The following is a 16,087-nucleotide window of genomic DNA, read 5'->3' as shown; positions in this document are numbered from 1 at the left end:
TATACATGTTAGTCTGACAAATTCCACAAGATGAAGGCAATTTTGGCCTCTTGGTCACTTGATCTTCCAAAGTTAGGAGTTCTTCCTGTAGCAGAGAAGTTATTTTTGAAGACTTTAGAATTCAGAAACCTTGCTTGAAACCAGGAGGGTATATGTTATGATTGTGCTATGAGAGTTATCCATAAACTTCCCACTAGCTTCATGTCTCTTTGGACCTTAGGTATTTCTTTTTTTTTTAAGATTGATTGATTGATTGATTGATTGATTATGATAGACACACAGAAAGAGAGAGAGAGAGAGAGAGAGGAAGAGACACAGGAGGAGGGAGAAGCAGGCTCCATGCTGGGATGCCCGACGCGGGACTTGATCCCAGAACTCCAGGATAGCGCACTGGGCCAAAGGCAGGCACCAAACCGCTGAGCCACCCAGGGATTCCAGGACCTCAGGTATTTATAATACTATGGGCCTCCTGAGTCAGTGTGGACCTCCTAAAGAGCCCTTTCCTGTTATGAGACTCACTCAAAACCTGCATTCTACTCTCATTTTAGTAGATGTAACTGTCTGTAGTATCTTTTCAAATGTGTAGGATATTAAGAGATTTTGGAAATAAATTCAAGCAAGTCCTTGAATTACTTATCACAGTGCTAAGATACAATTTAAATAATAAGCTACATATCACATTTTTTCTGAATCTGATTATTTAATAATAGTGTTTTGTTTTTTACTTTTTTATCTATATTCAGTATGCCAACGTACAACACCCAGTGCTCATCCCATCAAGTTCTCTCCTCTTTGCCCAACACCCAGTGACCCCACACCCATCTCCCCTTTCTCAACCATTTGTATGTTTCCCAGAGTTAGAGGTCTCTCCTGGTTTGTCTCCCTCTCTAAATTTTCCCACTCTGTTCCCCTCCTTTCCTTTATAATCCCTTTCACTATTTCTTACAGTCCAAGTATGAGTGAAACCATGTGATGATTGTCATTCCCAGATTATCTTATTTCACTTAGCATAATACCCTCCAGTTCCATCTACGTCAAAGCAAGGTATTCGTCTCTTCTGATAGCTGAGTAATATTCCATTGCATATATAGACCACATCTTCCTTATCCATTCATCTGTCAATGGACACTGAGGCTCCTTCCACAGTTTGGCTATTGTGGACTCAAATTAATCAAATCATGAAAGAAAAAGGAAATATTACAACCAATACCAAGGAAATACAAACGATTTTAAAAACTTATTATGAGCAGTTATATGCCAATAAATTAAGCAATCTAGAAGAAATGGGTGCATTTCTGGAAACCCGCAAGTTACCAAAACTGGAATAGGAAGAAATAGAAAACTGAACAGGCTAATAGCCAGTGAGGAAATTGAAGCAATCATCAAAAACCTCCCCAGACACAAAAATCCAGGGATCAGATGGCTTCTCAGGAGAATTCTATCAAACGTTTAAAGAAGAAATAATACATTTTCTAATAAAGCTGTTTCAAAGGATAGTAAGGGAGGGAATGCTTCCAGTCTCATTCTCTGAGGCCAGCATTACTTGATTCCAAAACCAGAAAAAGACCCCATGAAAAAGGAGATTTACAGACCAATATTCTTGATGACCAATGATACAAAAATTCTCACCAAGACACTAGCCAATAGGATCCAATAGTACATTAAGAGGATTATTCACCATGATGAAGTGGGATTTATCCCCAGGATGCAAGGGTGGTTCAACACTCGTAAAACAATCACCATGATTGATCACATCAGTAAGAGAAAAAACAAGAACCATATGATCCTCTCAATAGATGCAGAGAGAGAAAGCATTTGACAAAATACAGCATCCATTCCTGATCAAAACTCTTCAGAGTGTAGGGATAGAGGGAACATTCCTCAGCATCTTAAAAGCCATGTACAAAAAGAGCCCACAGCAAATATCATTCTCAATGGGGAAAAACTGAGAGCCTTTCCCTTAAGATCAGGAACACGAAGGGATGTTCACTCTCACCACTGTTGTTCAACATAGTACTAGAAGTCCTAGCCTCAGCAATGACAGCAAAAATAAATAAATAAATAAATAAATAAATAAATAAATAAATAAATGGCATTCAAATTGGCAAAGAAGAAGTCAAACCTCTCTCTCTTCACAGATGACATGATACTGTACATAGAAAACCAAAAAGACTCCATCCCATGATTGCTAGAACTCATACAGCAATTCAGCAGTGTGGCAGGATACAAAACCAATGCCTAGAAATCAGTGGCAGTTCTACACACTAACAATGAGACTGAAGGAAGAGAAATTAAAAAATCAATCCCATTTACAATTGCAGATAAAACCATAAGAATAAACCTAACCAAAGAGGTCAAGAATCTATAGCCTAAAAACTACAGAACACTTCTGAAAGAAACTGAGGAAGACACAAAGAGATGGAAAACATTCCATGTTCATGGATTGGAAGAATAAATATCATTATGTCTATGCTACCTAGAGCAGTTAACACATTTAATTAATAATAGTGTTAATGGGGAGGAAACAATGTTTTAATAGTATTAACATATAAATTAAATATTTTAATGCCAATTCTTCAGTCTACTTATTTTTAAATTTCTCTTTTCATATTTTATAAGACATAATCTTTTAGTACAGTGGTAATCTATCCAATTTGTAAGTAACAATATATATTTAGAACATACTAGAATGATCTGACTACATCAATGAATACCAAAATGGATTGAAATATCTCCTCTAGTTAAGCCACCAGCAGATGAAAGACAGTTGAAAGCACAAGAGTAGATGAGATAATATGGGGAAAGTTCTAGAATAAAAGAAGAAGGGGGTTAAGGATAAAATAAAAAAGAAGCATCATTAAGGGCAAAAAGAGAAACATGACCCAGCAGGAAAGAATGAGATGGAGCAATCAAGGTTATAGAAGCAGGGAGGGTTATCCTAAGAAGCCAGAGAAGACTTTGATAGGACCAAACACTACGTGTGGTTAGGAAAATAATTATTCCTTTGGGTTGGCATTAGAGGGGCTAGTGGCCTTAGGCGTGGTGGTGAAGGAAGGGGGGTTAGTGAAATGGCAGAGCAGAGAAAGTAAATGGGAAAGAATCCAATAGAGCAATGTCGCACCAAATTTCCCATTTTCTTTATATTACCTGTTGCGTCCCGTTATATCATGCATGGGTAAGCTTTAGTCACTCGAGTTTACTGCCCTTTCTTTTAAATTAGGTGTTGCTCTTTTAGAGTCCAGGCTTTTACACTTGGATCCCTCAGCCTAATGCTTTTCCCCATGATCTTCACCACTTGTTACCTGCATATCCTGGAAAGTTATCTGAAATTAAATTCCTTTTGGGAATCTTTCTTTTTTCCTCCAGGTCACCATTCACTTCTTCACTATATTTTTATATAACATTTACACTTTTAATGTTACAGCTTAAATTGCACACTAGTCAGCAATGTAAGTGCCTTTTTCTCTCTCCTCTAGATTATGAACTTCTTGAGAGGAGCCATATCTAAAACAAAGAACTTACTTTCACATCCTGTGCAAACTCTCGCCATTGTCTTTTCCAGTACCATGCATATTGCAAGCACTTGATAAAAGTTAAACACAAAGGAAATATGAGCAATCAATGCAGCATGTGTTGAAGAAGATCTATCTCCATTTGTTGTCAAGTGCTCAAAAGATGTATGACACGATTGGTGACAAAAACATTTAGTCGAGACTTTTACGCTCAACGCACATATGATGCACACTTGATACAGCGGTGAATGCATTCATTATAAAAAGCAGGTAAGTATCATGTAAATCAGAAAGAGGAACACTCAGTTCTATTTAAAGGACCTAGGAAAGTCCTCATGGAGAGATCTGACTTGAACTCAAGGATGAGTCGTAGGGAGATGGAAGAAAAGGGAGAAGGAGTTTCAGATGAGGGAAACTGTATAAGCAAATTACATGAGGAAACTGCACAGAAGGACAGTAAGGGATGCACGTAGCCAAGTGCCGTGAGGCGAGTGGAAGAAATCAAAGTGATAGATGAGACACAGGCTGACTGTGAAGCATCTGGAATTCTGAAATGAGAAAAATGGATTTGCTTTGAAACCTAGTGAGAGACCATTGCTCCATTGCAGTGGAGTGCCATTTTCTTGTGCACGGAACCAATATTTGCTTAGCTCTCTAGAGTTTGACTGTTTAGGGTGTTAGGAATGAAGGAATGAACATATCACACAAAACCTCTCTTATGTCTATGGCTAATGGTGCTGCTTGCAAACAAGTGACTGAATATAGACCTACTATATACATAGCGATTTTACTAAGTAAAATTTTATTACTTTGTATATTTCTATGATTAATGGACTGAGGGGGGAAAACAGGTGAGAAAGATAAAGGAATTGGGGTGAACTGAGAAGAACAGAGAACCACTCAATCAATCATATTCATAGTGGGATTAAGTTGTAACAGCAAAATTTCCATGAGGGTTTTGCAACACATGGGAACAAATCCAATTCAGAGTGACGGAGCTGATGAGCCTAGCTAACCCTACAACACATCAGTCTCCTCTCCAGATGTTAATCATCTTTCATAAATCCCATTAATCCCCCCAGCACTCTGTCCAAACCAACCTGAGACTCTCTTCTGCTCATTTTACAGTTTACACACTGGGAATGATTAGAATTGTAAAAATGATTTCATTTACATAAGAATTGGCAAGATGATCATCAAGTGACCTTACTGACCTCAGTGAGGATCACTTACTTTACCCTCATTGTCTCACAGTTCAGCTTTAATTTATGTCATACAGCTAATATGTTTTGCGAACTGAATCTCCCCATAGAAATACACTGATGTCATTGCAGGGAAGTCCCATAAGCATCTGTTGGAAAATTTAACTTTGCATTGTAAGGAACATAATTATTGACACTGACCTATTAGTAGACTCCCAGATTTTAATTATTTTAATCCCAAATGTTTTGAGATCAGAATTTATATTCTGAAACTCTATGAGATTTAACACCATAACAAAAAGCAATGTGTTATAAAATGCTTCTCAGAGCAATAAGGTAAAGGATATCCAAATTTATATTTAATAAAGGAAGTATACAATTTTTTGGCATTTATTATTAGCATCAATAGTTATTTATTTATCTGAATAACTTAGCATTTTTTCATTGCTTTCAGATTTCAACTTCCCACCTTTCTAGCTCTTCTCATGCCCGAAGGCTATGGGAAATGAGATTTAAACTCAATTCATGCTGATCTGTTCTGATTATAAGGTAAATTTCCAAAATATACAGGTAAGAACACAGCTTAGCTCTGTGAAATAATTTAGGCAGGTACATTGAAAATTATTTCTAACATTGCTCTTGTTATCAAATGGCTTATGTTTAATATTGTAAAAACTGAAAATGTACAGCCTGTGCTTTTATTTTGATGTTTTGATTATGCAAAAATAAACCTATTTTGACCATAGAATTCATATAATTAGACACATTGGCCAACATATCCTAATAGATCACTAAGTAACGATAGAAGATAGCCTTTGAGAGAAATAAAATTTGTTCTCAATCCTATTGTTTTAAGATTTTTCTCTTTTTCTAAGTGTTACAAAACTAAAAGATACAGGCAAATGTATTGTTATCAACTTTTAAACTACTGTGACATACTTCAGATAATTTTATATAAGTTTCTTAGGAAACAAGAAAATAGTAGAGGGGTTAATTCAGATAAGAGAATGATTCATAACTTCTATTCAATGCTAAATTTTGACTAATTACCTTTGTAGGCTGTTCTTCAAAATTAGCTGATTCAATTTGCAGAAACCCAAGAGGTCACTGAGGATCAGCAGTAGTACACTGACAAGTTCCCCATCTCAGGTCTTTGGAATGAAGCTAGGACTGGAATCCATACTGCTCCTTTTCTATAGCAAGAAACAACTCGTATAAGAAGTAGAAGCCATAGCTATGCTCAAATGTCTACAATTCTAATAAAGAAACTGTGCATCATATATGAAAAAAATAGCCTTGTAGATTATACACAAGCAACCTTAGAGTGTGGTGGATATATAGGATACTCTGGAGGCTGCAGAAAGTGAAAATCAGTGTAGTCTGGGGCATTTAGTTAAACTTCATGATGTGGCATTATATGTAAACTCTGCGTTACATAAAGAAGAAAAGGATTTAGAAACCTGGGCAAAAATCGACAGGAATGATGGCATGGATAAAGTTAGTTTTTATCAAAATGGATGTAATACCAGAAAAAGGAATGAGAGAGATGATAATATAGAGATATTTATTTCCTTGGATATCCAAAGTTATTTTCTTTAAAGATAAAGTTCCTCTTCTTCTTAATCCTTAGTGATCTTCATACAATTCCTAATACATAAAGTTAAATTGTCTGTCATATTCTATTTTCAAGCATTCACTCCACTGAGAGTATATGAAAAACTTTTTACTCAGTTCAAAAAATCTGTATATATGAAAATTGATTTAAATTCATTTTAAGGATCTTTAATAGAGAAACTGATACTAAAATTATATGTCAACAATGAAACAAATATGGATACCCTAGATCTGTACCCTCTTCATGCAGGAATTCATAATGACAAAAGTTGTCCACGGTAAGCATTCTTCTTGGAAATACAAGAATATTCATGTGATGCTGATTTCCAGAGTCGAGGTTATGAAGCTGACATTTTAGGGGAATGAGTATCCCCTAGACGTTTGTGTGACTGCATCCAGAGAGAGTAAGAGAGGTTTGAAGAACTCCTCTGTTGTAGAAAGAAAATTGGAAGGAAAACTATACATACCCTGAATTAGACTCTTGTATCTCCAGAATTCCTATCTCCACAGAGAACGTGGATATGACTGAGGATAATTACTCCTTGACAACTGAATTTATTCTCATAGGATTTACAGATCACCCAAAGTTGAAGACCGTTCTGTTTGTGGTCTTTCTCATTATCTATCTGGTGACCATGGTGGGGAATCTGGGCCTGGTGGCATTGATCCTTATGGAGCGTCGCCTTCACACACCCATGTACATCTTTCTGGGCAACCTGGCTCTAATGGATTCCTGTTGTGCCTGTGCCATTACCCCCAAGATGTTAGAGAATTTCTTTTCGAAGGACAGAATGATTTCCCTCTATGAATGCATGGCACAATTTTATTTTCTGTGCCTTGCTGAAACTGCAGACTGCTTTCTCCTGGCAGCAATGGCCTATGACCGCTATGTGGCCATCTGCAGCCCACTGCAGTACCACACCCTGATGTCGAAGAAGCTCTGCCTTCAGATGACCGCAGGGGCCTACATAGCAGGAAACCTGCATTCCATGATTCATATAGTGTTTCTCTTTCGGTTAACTTTCTGTAGGTCTCATCAGATTAATCACTTTTTTTGTGATGTTCTTCCATTATACAAACTCTCCTGTGTTGACCCTTATATCAATGAATTGTTGATATTTATCTTTTCTGGTTCAGTTCAAGTCTTCTCTATTATCATAGTCATAATATCGTATCTCTGCATCCTTTTCATGATTTTCAGAATGAAATCTAAAGAGGGAAGAGGCAGAGCCTTATCTACTTGTGCATCTCACTTTCTCTCTGTCTCAATGTTCTATGGTTCTCTTCTCTTTGTGTACATTCGACCAAATTCAGTTAAAGAAGAGGATAAAGATAAACCTGTTGCTATTTTTTATACTCTAGTAATCCCTTTATTAAACCCTTTTATTTATAGTCTAAGAAATAAGGAAGTAATAAATGCCATGAAAAGAAATATAAAGAAAATTTTATAACATTTAAAAGAAATATCATCCCCTGTGGAAAACTAACTTAGATTTGAGAAAATGTTTTTCTGAATATTCTGAGTATTGAGAATAGAAAATGACCACTTCGTATGTAAAATATTAAATTACTAAAACATGATAGTATAGAAGTCAAATAAAGAAGTTCAGTAAGGAGACATTCTGTACAATTTATTTCAAAATCTAAGCTTCTAGCTCCCAGCAAGAATGAACTAAATCATTATTCTTGAGGTCACAAACTGTGTCACAACGAAATTAGCTAAAGTATTAACTAATTGTTTCAAAGTATAATGAGTTACAATTTTCAACAAATACAACAATAAGTAGGACTAGAAGTCAGTATATATAAACCTCACTTCCATTTAATATTGTTGATGAATTTCTGAATCCCAAACCATAGTCCTACAAATTCTGGTACCTTCAAAATTTTCAAGAATTAATTCCTTCTTAAACAAGACCATCTGTCACAGGTAAACTGTACATATTTGATTATTTTCTTGAGTTGATTCAAGAGAATATATCTGAATATTAATTTACACAAAATGTCTGCTCAAATCAAGAATACTTTCATCCTTAAAAGTAGAAAATTTATTATATGCATTTTGCAATTAAAAATATTTAAAACAAGAAAAGAATAGTAATAAAAATATATAATAAAAAAGACTATTTTCATCTTGACTGTTAGTCAATTTTACTTTCAATTCTGTGAAATAGAGTATCTCTATATTGGTGATTTATCAATCTGTAGTTGAAATAGATAGTATATACTGAAATCCATATGGATTTGGATAATCTCACACAGTTTGTCTAACTGGCAAAAATGGAGTGTAATCCTGAATACATTACAGTAAATGATGGGTTTTTTCTCTGATATTACTTATGTTGTGTGTTACTAGATATTTCACCAACCTGTACTGATTCAAATGTAAATTACTGCTCCATTCTCACCATTAACAAAATGCTGGAGAAGCTGTAAAGCATAAATGAGGCACAAAATAGGGAAAATTCTAAATACCTAAACAAAATATTTGTTATTCACTTTTTTTGCAAATAGAAAAGAAAAATAATAAATTACTGAGAACATGTTATCTGGTAAGGCACAGAGCTGGCCCTTCCTATAGATTATAAACTGGTTAGACATGATTTTTCATGCTTTTTCTCAGTAAAATCCTCATACACTGAAACATTGAGATGCTTGCTCAATTTCATCCAGGTCATTCAGATTGAACTAGAATTTGTATTAATACTTCTTGAGAGTTCAGAAAATGGGGGGCAGCCCGGGTGGCCTTCAGCTTTCAGCCCAGGGTGTGATTCCACGTCAGGCTCCCTGCATGGACCCTGATTCTGCCTCTGCCTGTGTCTATGCCTGTGTGTGTGTGTGTGTGTGTGTGTGTCTCATGAATAAATAAATAAAATCTTAAAAAAAAAAAAAAAGAAAAGAAAATGGAGATCCTTGTAGCCTGGGGTATTTAATCCTCAGGCAGCATCAGATGTAACATGTGTCTTAAAAATGATTTTTTAAAAATTTTGTTTGGAGAAAAAAAGGAATGAGTATGACCACAGTCAATGTTTATGGAAATAACTATGGCACTGGGAACAGGGGTGAAGCAGGTGAACCATGGACAGAGTCAGAAAGCTGCCACAACTATTGTTATGAGCTGTTGCCAAATATGGGAAATAAGAGGGAAATCCCATCAGGTTACTGAGAATCTTAAATGCCACCCTAAGGAATCTGAATGTATCTCAGAGACATCGGACACCAAATTCTTCCTAGAACTGGGTAATCTGATTGTATTTTTCAGAAAACTAATCTGGCAATTGATTGGAATGAAGCTGGAAGCAATGAGGCTAACTTCAAGAATTCATATCTTAGTTGATGAGACCGAAACTGGAGGATGAAAAGAGAGGATGAAAATATGAGCAACATTTTAAAGAAAAAAATACTAAATTGTAATTATTAGATAAAAAATGAAAGCCATATTCGTCCTGTGAGTACCAACCTAGTCATGACTGATTTCCTATCACTAATATTTAAAAAGTGACCTGACACATTGAACCATTTGCTAACCATTTCCTTTAATATATTTTGATATAATTATTTAACTTAATGTATGATAGATTTGTTATTTTTACTTTGGAACAAGTCTATAAATAATTTTTAACTTCTTGGTTTTAATTTCTAACTGTACATACTGTTAGATATAACCCACGGAAACAAAGCTCTTAAAGGCCCTAAACACATTTTCTTGAGTCTAAAGGGATCCAGATGCCTGAGGTAGATGAATGTTGTTCTTTTGTATACACTCTCTGCATTAGAGGACACTTTTACTTGTTAGATTCACATGCATGGATGTGAATCCCTTTCCCTTTTCCAGGGATACCACAAATTTTGTTATGTATTTCTGCACCACCCTCTTCCCACCCTTAGCAACACTGAAGCCTAAAGCCCCCTTTAAGGGAAGAGTATGTGACTTATTTGGAGCTAATGAGACTAAAGAAGTGATTTTTATGGAAGTTTCTGGGATATATATTTCCTTTATTTTAAAAGAGATCCACCAAATAAGGTACTTTCTTCCTCTGAAAGTCATGCTGTAAGGACATGAAATCTGGCACAGTCTACTTCCATTTTGCCATCAAAAGAGAATCGAGCCTGAAGATGAAGTCAACACACAAAGGAGGGCATAGCTGAGGGAATCACAGAGAAACAGACCCAGCATTACTGTTATCAGCCATTCTTTTTGGTTCTAGAATCCAATAGATCTTCTAACTGTTAAGCTTATGTGGAAAAAATGCTTTTATTGCAACTGAATAAATATTAACTGATTTGTGTCTATCGCTTCATCTCTCATTTGATACTTTATTTTAAATTACTTCTCAGACACCCTTTTAGCTTATACATAACATTGCAATGGATTCCATTTAATCCTTCACACATCCATTACATTTTTAACTTTTATTTTTTTGTATATTTTTTATTGGAGTTCAATTTGCCAACATATAGCATATCACCCAGTGCTCATCCCATCAAGTGCCCCCCTCAGTGCCCGTCACCCAGTCACCCCAACCCCCCACCCACCTCCCCTTCCACTACCCCTTGTTCATTTCCCAGAGTTGAGTCTCTCATGTTTTGTCAGCCATTAGAAACGACGAATACCCACCATTTGCTTCGACGTGGATGTAATTGGAGGGAATTATGCGAGTGAAGTAAGTTAAACAGAGAAGAACAATCATTATATGGTTTTACTTTTACTTCTATATTTTGATTTCTTACCCAACTGAAAAAAATGGAGGACGAAGAGGTTTCATGACTTGTCCATAGAATAATTAAGGTGGAGCTCAGGGATCAAATCTAGGCATCAAATTCATGTTCTTACATACGAAATGATATGATATGCAACACAGAGAAATTAAAGTAGCAAGAGAGGAAAACGTTCAAGAAACTAAGCTGTAAAGTGGGCAGAAAGAGGACAGAGTCAAGAAAAATATGAATCAATGACATTTTCCTCCAGATTTATTTTGACAACTTTCAAATCCACAAAAATGTTGAGAGAATGCTCATGACTTTTTTTAAACCAAGATTATTAAGTATTAACATTTCAGCACATTGGCCCTGTTATCCATCTGCAAATGTGTACATATACATATTTGATCCATGTATGTATATGTGTATATTCATATATATGATGAGATAATGACAATTTCCTTATAAATTCTTCAACATATATCTCAAAAGAACAAAGATATTTCCTGCATTATAATACAATTTTGTAAAGATTTTATTTATTTATTTGAGAGAGAGAGAGAGAGAACAAGCACAAGCAGCTGTGGAGAGTAAATAGGAAAGGGTAGAGGGGAAAGGGAGAAGAAAGTGCCCTATTGAGGCATGAGGGAGCCTGAGGCATGTGGGGCTTGATTCAGGACCCAAAGTTCATGACCTGAGCTGAAGGCAGATGCTTAACCAACTGAGCCACCCAGGCAGCCCCTCATATAATTATCATCCTAAAGGAATTTAACATAATCTAATATGATGTTCATATTGAGATATTTCCCAATTTTCCTCAAATTGTCCTTGACACTAATTTATTTTTCATCAAGAATTTAATTAAAGGCTAGGATTCACTTTGCTATTATCATGCTTTAATCTCCTCTAATTTAGAAGAAACTTCTTGCCTTTCTTCTTTCATGACATTTAAAATTTTTAATTATTTGTGTCAGACATCATGTAAAATATCCCACCATCTATATTTTTCTTATATTTCCTCATGATTAGATTTGAATTAAATAGTTCAGCAATCACAGCTGTGCAGTTTTCCTTCTCCCATCATGAGACCTATAATATCAAACGGTCTTAACTGCCGCCATTCACTGATTACTTCATTAAGGTGGTACCATCAACTTTTTTTTTGGTAAAGATAAGTTATTTCCTTGCTATTAAATAATCTAATCTGGAGGGGGATACATTGACACCATGTCAATTTCTTGTTCCCTAATAATTTTTAATCAACAGTTTTAGCATCCAATGACAATTATTTAAATCAGTTATTGTAACTGGAAGCAGAAAACTGGTGATTGTCCCCCCCCCCCCAGTGTTCTCTGGCTTCCTTCTGAGAAATAAGAACCTCACCTCAAACTTTTTAATAAATTTAAAAATATTTTTCAAACAGTTTTGTATTTATAGAAAATAATAAAGACAGTATGGAGAATTCCCATATCATGACACACCCATTTTTCTCTATTATTAATACCCTACACGAGTGTGGTACCTTTGTTATAATCAATGAGCCAATATCGATACATTACGATGAAGGGAAATTCATACTTTATTCAAATTCCCATAGTTTAATATAACATCCTCTGTCCAGAATCCCATCTAGCATATCACTTTATATTTAGTCATCACCTCTCTAGGCTTCTCTCATGGATCTGTGATGGTTTCTCAGACATTCCTTGTTTTTGGTGTCCTTGGTAAATTTTGAGGAGTCCTAATCAGGCATTTTGTAGAATGTCCCTCAACTGGAATTTTTCTGATGCTTTTCTCATGATTAGATTAGATTTGGGTGATTGCTTTTTAGGAGGAAGACCACAAAGGTAAATTGCCATTTTTATTACACCCTATAAGTGGCAAATACTATCCTCATAACTTGTAACCCTCATATTGGCCTTGACCACCTAGTAAGGCAGTGTTTGCCAGGTTTCTCCATGTGAAGTGCTCTTTCTCCACCTTCCCTTACTGTGTTCTTTGTAAGGAAGTCACTATCCACAGCCCACACTTACAGAGAGATAAGATATGGACCACCTCCCTGGGACAAAGTATCTATATAAATTGGAATTTGTCTTTTCACCTCATTTATTTATATATTCAATCCTCTATTTACATCACTATAGACCATATTTATTTTATACTTTGACATAATTAAATACTACTTTATTAATTTTGCTGCTCAAATCCTTCTAGCTTTGGCCATTTCCATCGGCTCCTTTGACCCTTTGACATACACTCATCATTGTGTAGACAGGATGGGTTTGTGTGTGTTTGTTGTTTAGCTTTTTTTGTTTGTTTGTTTTAATTTTCTGACATTACAAGACGCTCCAGGCTTGTCTTATATATTTATTTCCTGCTCTAGTCACTGAATCAGCTCTTTCTCCAAGTAAATCTATTTCTTTCACTGGTATTAAGAACCAAGATCTGGGCCATAGGTATGTAATTGTTTCTGCTATGTCATTGCTCCTAGGCCCTGAGAGCTGGCAGAGTGAGGGCATGTGCTTGTGCTCCTGTCATTCCGTATTCTTGCCAACAACTGGTATTTGTTCTTTTTTTAAAAAATTTGAGCCAGTCTTTTCTGTATGTCATTATTGTTTTAATTTGCAGTTCCTTATGGCAAATAATGTGGAACAGCTTTCAAATGCTTATTTGCCATCTGTATTTCTTCTTTGGTAAAATGCTTATTCAGACCTTTTGCCCAATTTTTATTGGATAGCTTGTGTGCTTTTTGCTCAATTTTTGTCAACAAACAACTTGGATCTTTTTATACAAGTCTTTCTTCAGAAATGTGTTGTCCTGGGACTCCCGTATGCCCATGCTGGTGCACTTAGTGCTGGCTTTATTTCTCTGAGACTCTGCATTTCTCCTCATTCTTTCTTTTTTCCTTTATCCTTTGGCTTGCATACTCTCTGTTGATATAACTTCAAATTCACTGATCTTCCTTCTGTCAGTGTAAATCTACAGTCGAGCGTCTGGAGTGAATTTTTTATTTCCGTTGTACTTTTCAGTTACAGAATTTCCATTTAAATGTTTCTTTATACCTTCTCTTTATTGATAGTCTCTATTTCACATAACATGGCATTCATACCTTCCTTATTTAATCCTGGTTTCCTTTAGTTCTGTGAACACATTTATCATGATTATTTATAAGTTATTTTTGTTAAATCCAATACATGATCGCTCTCACAGTTTGTCTTATCTGCTAATTTTTTGGAGTATGGGTCACACTTTTTGCCTACTTCATGACTTTTTTGTTATTGTTGAGAATTGGACATTTAAGATAATATATTTTAGAACTCTGGATACTCATTCATGCCTGGGTCTTATTAGATCCTTGTTTGTTTAGTGACTGGGTAGATATTTTGTGTGTATATTTGTGTGTATATGTGTGTGTTCACATATATACACATATATCCATTTCCTGTAGTGTAAGGCTTCTGATGTTGCTCTCCAGATGATGCGGCATGCACTAGTCACTTGGAATGACCATGGTTTTATCAGAGGTCCTCTTCTCTCTTTCTTTGATCATCTCCAGCTGCATGAGCTCTCTCTCTCTCTCTCTCTTATTTCAATGCCTTGGGCAATGAGTTTTTCCGCTTTCATAATCAATTAAATTTGGGCCCCTCTGAAGCATGGTTTTTGAGGACAATGTTTGATGCTCTTTCTAACTTGAGGCAAGCTCCTCCCTGCTTTCTCCCATCCTGCATTTTCTAGGCAAACCAGTTGGATGTTTCACCAATAGTTCCACCAATCTCCTACTAATCTTCTTTTGCCAATAGTCACTTTTTTTAGAGACACCTTTGGAGGTCTCTGTTCTTAAGGCCCTTCTTCCCTTTTGGGTAAGATCTCTAAGACTTAACTCTTGGACATGGGACCAGTGATAGTGCCAACTTCTGTCCATATGATACCCCTGCTTTAGGAGTGGGTCACTGGGTAGGTACAACAAGCAGCCAGGAATCTCAGTTTGCCCATTCCAGCCCACAACTGCCTTACAAATGCTATCACGTCTTGGTATCCTTGTTGTGCCATTCCGAAAGTAGAGCTTCTACCTCATATGATTGCTGACTGGAGAGAAAAAAGGATCCCCCAAACTCTTGATCACACTCACCTAGAATTTAACTTCCACAATACACAGATGGAAGGAGGTGAGAAAAGCTGTAGGTGTGGCCCTCAACTGCTAGCAGGTGGGGGGGGGCGGGAGGTGAGGAGGGAGTTTTGTGTTCTTGGCTGTACCTGAATAGAGCGGACTTTTAGTCACACTGAGCTGGCAAGGCAGAGAGTAGATTACGATTCAAATGCCTTAGATTCTCATTGTTCTTGGCAAATTTCAATATACTTTCTTGAATGCATGTTTCATTTGCTGCATGCCCTTACCACAATTTCCAGAGCCTTCTTTTCCTTTCTTTTCTTCCTTTTCTTTTTCCTTTCCTCTTTCCTTTCTTTTTTTTCTTTTTACTCTTTTTTTCTCTTTTCTTTTTTTTTCTTTTCTTTTCTAGAAGGCATGCCCACAGCCAGAAACATCATCCACCTGGTGCAAAAAAACCTGTGGGCAGTGGGAGGGATGCCAGCACCATGAGCCTACCCAGATTGCAATGGCCTAAAACCAGAGTGGCCACAGCTCCAGGTCCCAGCTCATGAGGAGATGTGAGGTGGGCAGCAATCTCTGACCTTGGGGTCAGGGGCCCTACGGCGGAGTAGCAGAGATACGGACTTGCTGGTGGTTTCGGGTGAACTCTGCCCATACACTGCAGGTTTCACAGCTTAATGTGGGCACAGAGCCCAAACACCAAGCCTCTCATGGCCACCGATGCGCACAGGGACATAGAGCGGAGCAGCAATAGACTCAGGTTGGTGCCCACCAGCACGTGGCTGTCCATGTCAGGCAGCCCCAGGTTGCCACGCTTGACCTCACGGTAGGTCTCAGCCCAGTGCCCTCATCTGCATCTGCAGGAGGCTCAGGTAGGGGCCAGAGGGTGCGGGGCACTGGCTTCCAGCAGGTTCCTGAGCTCCAAAGGACTCGCAGCTGTAGCAGGTGCT

The 16,087-nt window shown here is 36.8% G+C and overlaps 1 protein-coding gene across 1 annotated transcript; it reads left to right on the top strand.

Moving 5' to 3' along the window:
* Positions 1 to 6,849: 6,849 nt before the first annotated feature.
* LOC129503976 (olfactory receptor 5K3-like) lies at positions 6,850 to 7,779 on the top strand. Its single transcript, XM_055316519.1, has one exon. It carries the CDS (start codon positions 6,850 to 6,852, stop codon positions 7,777 to 7,779), a length of 930 nt encoding a protein of 309 aa, XP_055172494.1.
* Positions 7,780 to 16,087: the final 8,308 nt, after the last annotated feature.

Source organism: Nyctereutes procyonoides, unplaced genomic scaffold (assembly GCF_905146905.1).
Source record: "Nyctereutes procyonoides isolate TBG_1078 unplaced genomic scaffold, NYPRO_anot_genome, whole genome shotgun sequence".
Taxonomy (NCBI): domain Eukaryota; kingdom Metazoa; phylum Chordata; class Mammalia; order Carnivora; family Canidae; genus Nyctereutes; species Nyctereutes procyonoides.
The sequence above is the reverse complement of the archived record's forward strand: the minus strand, read 5'-3'. Positions and strand labels throughout refer to the sequence as shown.